This window comes from Syngnathus acus, chromosome 13 (assembly GCF_901709675.1).
Source record: "Syngnathus acus chromosome 13, fSynAcu1.2, whole genome shotgun sequence".
NCBI lineage: Eukaryota > Metazoa > Chordata > Actinopteri > Syngnathiformes > Syngnathidae > Syngnathus > Syngnathus acus.
Window position 1 is genome coordinate 13,935,669 of NC_051098.1, and position 10,277 is coordinate 13,945,945.

At 44.0% G+C, this 10,277-nt stretch overlaps 1 protein-coding gene across 3 annotated transcripts; it reads right to left on the reverse strand.

Annotated features, from left to right (window-relative positions):
• Nucleotides 1–146: 146 nt before the first annotated feature.
• On the reverse strand, nt 147–10,174 carry caln1 (calneuron 1). Of its 3 annotated transcripts, XM_037268297.1 has the most exons (7): nt 9,693–10,174; nt 9,532–9,621; nt 6,286–6,407; nt 4,503–4,646; nt 4,085–4,197; nt 2,535–2,691; nt 147–2,011 (listed from the first exon to the last, which is right to left on the reverse strand). In XM_037268297.1, the coding sequence occupies exons 3-7, from the start codon at nt 6,398–6,400 to the stop codon at nt 1,884–1,886; spliced, it is 657 nt and encodes a 218-aa protein (XP_037124192.1). In that variant the 5' UTR covers nt 6,401–6,407; nt 9,532–9,621; nt 9,693–10,174; the 3' UTR covers nt 147–1,883. The 3 variants fall into 3 exon arrangements, with proteins under 3 accessions (XP_037124192.1, XP_037124191.1, XP_037124190.1); XM_037268296.1 differs by having other exon boundaries at nt 9,532–10,174; XM_037268295.1 differs by lacking the exons at nt 9,532–9,621; nt 9,693–10,174 and adding an exon at nt 8,025–8,290.
• Nucleotides 10,175–10,277: the final 103 nt, after the last annotated feature.

A 10,277-nucleotide genomic window follows, 5' to 3' on the forward strand; every position in this document is an offset into this window, starting at 1 on the left:
TATGTGATACATTTAATTATTGGTTTAAGGAATAATTGGCAATTGTAATCATAAATCAATGCAGCATAATTATCCCATTATTTTATAAAACTATTTTACATGTGTTACATACACGTTTTAACGGTGTATCTCGTCTACAAATGACATGGCCTATCTGTTCTTTTTAAAATATTGTTTGCCCACCCCTTGACACTTCTCACTAGACAAGTCATTAGGTACACCATCAAACAAGAAAAAAAAAATCTAGCTATGATGCTCACGTCATCATTATTAAACTAACAATATGTTTATTATTGCGCTTGTACAAGTGCACTGTATCATGACGACAATAATAAACAAATTGTTAAATCAAAACGTGATATTATTGTGGCGTGAACAAACACGCTGTTTGCGTGCTGTCCACAAGAGGGCGCAATTTCACAAAGCTTGCTGGTCATCCCGTTTTGAGTCTATTATGGCTTGGAACACACATTCCGCCTCAGAGTGACGTCACCTGGCGCAGGAGTGTTACTGTAGTTGTGCAGTCACAGTGTTTTGTTACTTCATAGAATTCACATATAACAGACACAACACGTGTGGGCGGGGCCTAGGAGACCACGTGGCTTCTTCCTTTTTTTAGTAAAGGTGCTGCTAGTTTTATGTTGCTTCGTTTTACAGTGAACAAGCGCAATATCGCAGATTTAAAACCCGTCATTTTTAAATAGAGCCGTCCCAATTCAGAGTTGTGCCAAGACGCCAGACAGCAAAGATTAGCTACCCTACTAGTTCGCACAGAGCAGAGAAAATATGTCTCTGCGTATAGTTGTATGCTCGGTCTATATGTGTTGCTGCACCATGTGTGTTAACGTAGCAGTTGTATTTATCGTGACCATCTATGCTGATTTCCGTTATCACATTTATGTGTTAGCATTTAGCTAACAGGCGTTTATGACATGACATTATGAATGGGATTGGTTTGTCTGCCGATAGGCTGGCGACCAGTCCAGGATGAGTCTCACTGTTCCTGCCAAGTGTTCAGTTGGCCCTCTTAACGAGGAGTCCAATTGGCAAAAATGGATATTGTATTGTGGTATCAGTATTGCTGCTATGTGTGCTTGATCATGTATAAAGCTTATTATGCAAAGTGGCCTACAGCATCACTCGTCAATCAATCATTAATCTGTCAATAACAGTGAATTGATTCAACAAGTCAGAAGACGGAAAAGGACACACGCGCACACAGAAACAGCACAGATGGACGAGACGGGACGGCGCCGCCTGGTCTCCTCGACACACTCGGTTGCCGTGAGAAACGGGAAGTCAGAAGAAGATGGCGACAAACGGGGGAGAATATTCATGCTTTGCGGAGACGGACGGGAAAAGGAGGAAATGAAAAGTAGAGGATGAGGGCAGAAGAGGGGAAAGGAGGAGGATGAAAGAGGACGACAATGGAGGAAGACGAGAAAGGAGGACGTTAAGTGTTTGGGGTTCTTGTCTCAAAGAGATCCCTGTTTGATCTCCCTCTTGGAGGACTTACAGTCCACGCCGACAAACTATTTAAAAAAACAAAAAAAAAAAACAATTCCCAGCATTCCCTGCGGCAGCCAGAACGAGTGTTCACCATACTTGAGTGAGTCCGCCAGGTTGGACATGTCCTGCTCCTCCGCGCGGATCTTGATGCTGTCCACGTGGACCTTCTGACCACATTCGGCGGCTCCTTGCCGTACGTGGCGTCCAAACAAAAGTCAAGTGCTCCTTCCTGCCGCCGGCGCAGTCTTATTGCAAGAGGTCAGAGGAGGATTGTGGGTAACGGCAGCCCTTGAGAGTCCCTGCTGTCGGAGTAAAGGGGTGGAGCTTGAGGAAAAAAAATGAATGCGTGGGTGTGTATGTCACAGTGGGCGTGGCTATTCCATGCCGTTCCTCAGCATCTGATTGGCTGCAATCAGCATGACGCTAATGATGAACGCCATGGCGAAGGCGCAGATCAGGCTCTTCCTCACGCAGGTCTGACGGTTCTTCTTGGACGGGTGCACTAAGAGACAAAGACGATAACATTCAAGCATTTACGACATGTCCTTGAACGCAGCATTCCAACAACCCAAAAGCGTTTCATAATTCATCTGGGTTCATTTTTATCAATCCAGCGCTGAGTCACTATTGGCGGTGGTCATCACTTTACTTTTCTTGAAGACAAAAAAAAGGAAAGAAAAATATTGACAATAAAATACATGTATTTTGATATATTTTTGAATAATGCCAACAAGCTAGCTATCATCCATCTTCCTATCTGTCTGTCTATCTTATCATCCTCCTCCCAACCTCGCCTTACTCATCTCCTCAGTCTTATTTTCTCATCCTAATCTCGCTCCATCCATCTGCTCATCCTCCTCACGCCCTCATCCTCACCTCCTCGCCTCCTCCCACAGAGTTGACAGCATTTTCAAATCAATAAATCAGTAGGTGATGGGAGATTTGAGGAGGAAATGTCAAATATCTTCTGACAGCCCCACCACCAGTAGACACACGCAGAAACGCACAGGTACACACACAGGTACCTCCTTCAAATTCGGTCTGACAGTTTCCCGCGTTCTCCTTGAGGCTCTCTTCCTCGTTGATGATGATGTTCTCAATGTCCTTCATGGTCAGGTGGTCTCGGAAGGCGTAGAAGAGTACGTGCTTCAGTTCCTCCAGCGTGATCCTCTGCATATCAAACTGCAAACGTATGCACATATGAAATGATGGCACTGGAGGCAATTTAAACTTTCCTAAGAAAAAAAAACATTTTGAAACTAGGGTGCAAATCGAAGCGTGTCCTCCTAATGGACTCGATGAGCAGTGTCAGGAAGGACAAAGAAAATATGCTGACTGATCCTAAACAGAGTGACGCATGTCTGGCAGCACGCGAGCCAAACCTGCATGTCACCTGTCCTTGGGGGAGGTCAGTGACCCGATTGCTGCTGCCTAAGCTGGTTGCCCCTGGCGATGGGGAGGAGCAGGTGGCGGTACATAAGCAAAATATGAAAATTTATTTCCCTGCACCAGCCAGCGCCCGCTGTCCTCCAGCGCCGCGCGACCTCTATGGGACAACATGGCCGTTTTGATGACAGCCAGGAAAAAATAAATAAATAAAATTGTGGACAACAATCAAAAGCATCCAATTAGGAAATGACCAGTCTGTTGACTAAGTCCGGCAACAAAAAAGATTTGAAAAGACATCAAGGTCCTGAAGTGTAACAGTCATGCAGCGCACTTCATTTATCTATTTTCTATCTGCGCTCTGTCTCAGAACTGCGTCGCTGTTTTTTTTCTTTTTCTGTTTGCCACAGAGAGAAAACGAGATAGAGGAAAGGAATGGTGGGGGCGGGGTGAGGGGCGAGACCATGAGATTGAGAGTCCTCCGTGTCTCTCGATGTCGTTTAGCAGCTCGAAGGTGAAGAGCAAAGTCATCAATAGCCAATTAGTGTCAGCGTGATTCATTATTAGCGCTTATTAAGCCCAGGGGCCTCGTCACTCGTTAGCCGAGCGCGCCGCAGATACGGCCACGCTCGATAAACGCCGCCGCAAACAAACAACCAAACAAATCTTCTGGCTCACACTTTGTTGTCCTTGGCGGAGGTAACACAACACAGCCAATACACTTCGTGACCAAAAAAAAAAGCCTGCAGTTACATGAAAAAAATAAAATGAACTGGATGAATTGCATATCTAATGAAGTAAATTAAAAAAAAAAAAAAAGTGCAGCTATTGTTTTTTTTTTATGCAGGGAAAGCCAGCATATCATCAATGCATAAAAAATGAAACAATTGGGAAAAAAAATAGGCACAACATCACTATGAACGATTTTAGCTCATTTGCAAGTGCTCACTGTGCTGTGTTGTGTGTCACAGCTCATTTGCATATGGATGAATTAAATGATCAGAGTCCGCCACACTGAGCTCTAATGAGAGAGAAAAAAAAAAAATCAAAGTGCTTCTGACAGCAGGTCAACTGAGAGCGTCGCCATCACACGGACGATGATCAGAGCAATAAAATCTTCCAGAGGGGGTCCACTTAACACTCGCCAAATGTGAAACACAGAGGAGAGGTGTTGGTGGACTCACAATACCTGCCAGAAGATGGTGTCGATGGTGCTTCCCAGAAAACCTTCTCTGGTTTCAGAAGAAAGAAGTTTTGGTCCCAGGATCGTCATGAACTCCTCAAAGTCCACCTGGCCATCACCTTCACAACATCACATAAATTAACAAATAGAAATAATTATTTTTCAAAATAAAAGTTAATACTCAAGTTCTTCATCCCAAAAACGTCCCACAACACAAGTGTTTTATCTCGGCTGTTGGTTCTTTGTGCTTTCAAAATAAAAGTTGTCACACAATTACTAAACCAAAAACTAAAAATGGACACATGGCTTGCTCTGTTGCATCATCAAGCGAATGCTAGTTTCCGTCTGGAGTGACAACTATTGATGAATTATTAACCAGCCATGCAAATGTGTGTGTGTGTGTGTGTGTGTGTGTGTCCCTCACCATCCATGTCGAGGCGCTGCATGATGATGGCAAGCTCCACCTCGCTGGGCATGTATCCCAGGGAACGCATGGCCATTCCCAGCTCCTGCTTGGAGATGAAACCGTTGCCGTCGCGATCCAGAACCTTGAAGGCTTCCCGGATCTCTGCCACACAAACAGGAAGTGAACCGAGTCAACCTCCTGTGTCTCACCTGACACGCCAAATCGAACTGATTTTGTGTTAAATATGCAGGATGACGCATTTTGGTGGTCTAAAAAAGATTTAAATGACACATTTAGCCAATTATGCTGAATTACAATTTTACAGTGATGCTATCTTCCGGTTCAAGATAATCAAATGTTTTTTTTTTTTACAGTTCTTAAGCAAGTTGCTTAGTTTAGAAGTGCACGACCTAAGTGCAGTACCACGTTGCGCCACAACATGCCCCGGCAGCACTGACCTCTTGCAGACGAAATGCCACGGAATTAAGATTTCTGGTTCAACTGCAAAATAAACAGCTTTCAGCAAGCACGCCTTGCATCTTATTTAGTGAACTGTGCAAGCAAGAGCCTTCTTTTCTTTCCCTTAAAGTGATATTCCACAATAGTCTCCTATTTCTTGACAGGGAAAGTAAACAAAAGTAAATAGGGACTTGCCTGCACACTGTAAAAACTCATTATATAAAAAAAAAAAAAGACATCTGCAATACGTTGACTGCGCTAGGGAGGAACAACGATCCAGCAGGGGAGCACTTTATTAACTATAAAATATGGACTTATTAATGGGTTACAGATATTGTCCAGGCATATGAATGGAATATGGACTTATTAATGCGGCGCCGATGCTTGCCAGCATATTAACACTCGACACAGCCTCTCACTTTCGCTCGCTCTGCACAAGCAATTTTCCAGGTGGCGCCTTAATGTGACACCATTGGATTCCCATTACGTGCGTGCGCGTGTGCGTGTGTGTGGCGCAGTCTTCATTTATCAGGTGCTTGAGCCTCTTAGCGGTCACGGTGCTAAACAAAGTACACAACATTAGCCTGTAAAATAAAAGTTAACGGCGTGCATGTGCGTGAAGCGCGATTAGCGGCGAATGCCGTTATTAACAATGCAGATATAAAGTCAACGACTAAAAAGGCAGGATGGACCTATCGGCAAAATGGCCGCCAGAGCAGAGCACAGAAAGATGGATAGCCTTCAAATGACCTTCATGTTGACTGAGAGGCAGTGTTGCCTTTTTTGGGGGGGGTTTGTGTTGTTATAGTTTTTGTTACAATGTCAATAAGAAAAATACCAAGGTATGTTTAATTGTTTTTTTAAATGTTGGAAAATGACTTGGGCAACGAGGCCGACGATATGTAAAGTACATTGTGGTGTGTATGTTATATACTGCATTGCATGGTGTGGATGTAGCGCTGCAGCAGTGTGTGTGTGTGTGTGTGTGTGTGTGTGTCGATTAGTATGCAGGCCATATTTTTCTGCTCTGACTTTGATGTGTTTAGTTGCACTGCTCGGTGGCTTCTTGAGAAAGTGGAAAAGCACGCACGCACACACACACACAGACACTCCACTTTTGGATTATAATAAAAAGCTTGATGGAAAATAACAAAACATCTTCAGGCTAACTCGAAACTCCTGACAGAAAAGATGAACGAGGTGCTTTTGAGGAGAGCTTGGGCTCTGGGTTCATAATGAGCTAAAATATTTTCTTCTTGTGTTGTTTCCAGTGATGTGACCTGGTCTCAGGTTTGTCACGTCAAAGATAAATATGAAATGAAAATATGATGATGTGACTCACCATGGAGCTCCTCCACGGAGATGCTGGCCAACACGTCGCTGTCGGTGTCTGAGAGCGAGCGACTCAGGTAGTTGCCTTTGTAGAGGAGGCCTGCCGTCACATGGTGGAACGGCATCTTCTCTCTGCCAGCAACACAACGAGATCAGATCCAGGATGTTGATGAAGCAGCATGTGGCTCATCAGCTTCGAACACATCTGCTTTTGGGGGGGGAGGTGGGTCTATTTATGATAGACATCCATCCACCCATTCTAAAGGCCGCTTGTGTCAACTTGAACTTTGAGTGTTTTGAAATTTGTTCCGTGAAGTGAAATGTTCACGGAGGTGATGAACAGGCTCCTGGGTCCGCCTCTCGGGTACCGTGTGTCAGCTAAAACAAGCGCTTCCATAAAGAGGTCTGTAAACAACAATAAAACAAGCGCAAGTCATCCGCTAAATGGAAAAGTCACAGAGCGGGACACACTGCTAGACTACTAAGTGTGTGTATGTGTGTGTTGCATCATGGTTCACAGGGAGTCTCCTGATGCAATGGGTCTAAAACTACTTTTTATTTTTTTGAAACAAAACATGGTTATTTGTGCCCTATTTGTACGACTACAATATTTTTTCTAATAATTTTTTATTATCTTGTCTAAGTCTGGAAAAATAACTGATTGTTTTATTATTGTAACAAAATTTAAATTTAATTTAAATGCATCTTTATTCCCATTAAATTACAACACATTTTTATGCAACAAGCACAAATTTAATCTCAGAATTATCGTCATAAGGTCTAAGATTACAACTACTTTTCAAGGCATACGACTTTATTCTTTTGTTTGTTCTATATATTAAATATGATTTTATTCTATGCAACTACAAGATAAATTACTATTATTGTGTGATTAACTTTATTCATGCAAGATCATCTTTCTTGAAAAAAATACAATAAAAATACATACAATATTCTCTTCTAATTGTGCTCTCTCATCCGATCAATCATATTTAAAAATTACACATTTGATGTAGTGTGTGTGTATTAACTAATCACCCGATTTACTCATGTGCGCACTAAAACAGCGTGAAAGTGTTTTATGTGCGGCATAAAAGCCCTTAAATACGATGCCATTTAACGCCGCCCGAGCCTCAGCGCCGCTGACATCCCATAATAGTAAATCACCCCAACAATTCACTGGCTGCAACACACACACACACACACACACACACAGAAATTAACACATAAGGGTAACAATGGGTGTCAGGGTGAGCACCACTCTAACAATGGGTTCAACTCAAGTGTTTTTTTTTGTCTCCTCAGCTGATACAAAAGGGCAGATAAGGACACGTTGCCTTGTTTGTCAATATGAACTGGCTGGCGACCAATCCATTGATTGTCTTCTTGTGCTCTGATGTTGACTTGCGACCAGTCTCTTAACAGTGACTGGTGACCAGCCCATTTTCTGACTTGACATTGACTGCAGACCAGTTCTTTTTTTGGTCTCAACACAATCAGACCCAGTCAGGACCCACCCTGACATTGGCTGGGGAGGGGGGGACCAGTCCAGGATACACCCCGTCAGCTGGGACAGCTAACCCCCCCGACCTTACTAAGGACAAACGCCACCCAAACTGAAAAGATGGATGATATTCAACAGCAAAGCGACCGGTTGGACGACAACACTGCAGTGGTTTGCTTTCAATCTTACAAAGCTACCTGCGACCCGATTCAAGCGGACCGTGACAAACCGGCGGGGTCTCTTACCCACAAAGCCTGCCGTGTAAATGGCCAGAATACTGCGCAAGAAGGTGGCTGGAAACCTCGCTGTCCCTCAGGTACCCCGGCAGGTCGCCGTTCGCCTCGACCGCTGCCCCTCCTTCCTCCTCCATCACAAATCCGTCCGGGAACCCCGCAGCCTCATCCCCGACGACAACGTGCGCGCGACCGGCGCCCGCACGGATTTGAATATTTGAGCGTGAAAGCAGCAGGTACCGAACGCCGACTCCTCGTCCCGCTCTCTACCCTCTCCCGCCTCCGCCGCCTCTCTCTTCATCCTCAAAGCGACTCCCTCCCACCGCGCTGACATTCCTCCAGATGCACGAGCGCTCCCCGAGTCCCGCTTACACACTGAGAAACAATGAGACACACTCCAGACAGAGACGCAAACATTTACCTCAAAGAGAAGGTAGAAAGAGACGCAGGAGGAAAGGTAGAAACCGGAGAGAGAATGGATTGGAGACAAACGTAATGAGAAGCAGAGACGAGAGATGGAGAATGAAGGGAGAGACAAACAGAGACGCAGAAGAGAGACATGAAAATTTAGAGATATGAGAAACAGGCAGTTTTGAAAGAGAGGTGAGAGGACGAAGGGAGAGAAATGTCAAGATAGAAGTTAAGAAAAGATTCAATGGAGACAGTAGATGATAGATGAGACAGTCAGATGGTGGAATATAATAGCGCCCCACCTTGGTCCTGTTATGGGGGCTGCCATGTCAAGAAAAGCATCACAGCCTGATGTGAGATACAAAAAAAAAAAAAAAATCTGGATTGGCTAAAACTCTAGATGAAACTAAGAGCTACTTCTTGACATTTGGTTGGAATTATCTTCATGTGCGAGGCCATTGTTGTTGTTTTTTTAATAAAATCTCACAATAACTAGAAAATGATAAGTATCAATATGCAACACTTAATTTTGACAAATTGTGGTCACATTTTCAAAATGATCACTTCGACATCATTCCTAGAAAATCACAATGTCCCATCACTGGTAAACTATTTTTAGAACAGGCCCACAGAGAGTCACTGGGGAATTTTTTTTTTGCAAAACCCCAGATTGGAAATAAATATGACGAAATTGACTTCACTGTATAATAGTTGTACCGGTCTTTTAAAAATCAGAATATATTTCAGGGAGAAATAGATTTTACGATCAATAATTTTATTGATTTTCGTTTTCAAGGAAAGTAATGTGCTGAACACAATCAGTGGTAGAAGAAAGACGCAACAGAAGGTAGAGCTGGAACGACGGTAGGAGAGGGACACCGCCAAGACAGACAAAACACAGCAACAGTGGACGAAAAAAATTATAAAGTATCATGTCAAGTGTTCTTCCATGAACGCAGTTTGAAGCGACGTCCTACAGCGCAACTCTCCATTTAAGAGGGACTAAGTACACAGAATTTCATCTGCCCCCCCCTCGCCCCCCAAACACACACGTCGATCATCCAACAGGTGTGATGAGATGACCCATCCACAGACGGTGCCAACTTACCAGTGTGTGTGTGTGCCAATGTCCTCTGTTCTTTGGGTATCTCGGTGATCTGCTCCCTTCCAGGTTCTGCTCTTCTTCTTGTCCTACTTCCTAAAATTCGCAGACGTCTGTTGCCTCCACGTCTCCGACATGTCTCATAAAAACAAAAATATGAAGATTACATTTCCCTGACGACATGTTGCTTGCTGCTCTCCCTCCATCCTCCGTCTCTTTCTCCTCCTGCGGCGGGAAAAAGATGATGATGGTGAGGATGATGAGGAAGACGGATGAGAGAGAGCGCGCGCGCGTCGATTGGCTCCTTCGGTGACGTCATCACCCTGTCTGGGATTTTTTTTGGGGTCTGATAATGACACACTTTTGTTGATATGCCACGCATGTGTTCAGTGTGGATTTACCGCCAACTGTTTTTTTATTTTTAAAGCGCAAAAATGAGGACTCAAAAGGAAACGCACGCGTGGAACTCGCATGTAAATCAACCTGGGGGAAAGTTTGAGTCTGTCACAAATTATGCATAGCCGAAATGACCAATTTAGTCCTAAGCGGAATTAAAACAGCTGTGTAAAAATTCTTTCCCAAAAACAAAAAACCCAAAGGACCGCTCCAGATGGATGTGTGTAAGACGCATAAGGAAGCAGCATCCACTTCACATTGTGCTAATGCTGCTCTGGGCCACATTTAGCAAGGAGCAAATTCAGCATGGTGTTGGCTCAAAAGGTGTGAAGGGAATATTCTGGCAGGCCATATGA

Coding starts and splice junctions, on each gene's coding strand:
- caln1 (XM_037268295.1), bottom strand. CDS start 8,149: ATGGAGGAGGAAGGAGGGGCAGCGGTCGAGGCGAACGGCGACCTGCCG. Junction 6,408..8,024: donor TTACACGGCAGGCTTTGTGG/GTAAGAGACCCC, acceptor TGTTGCTGGCAG/AGAGAAGATGCCGTTCCACC. Junction 4,198..4,502: donor GCAGCGCCTCGACATGGATG/GTGAGGGACACA, acceptor GATGTTGTGAAG/GTGATGGCCAGGTGGACTTT.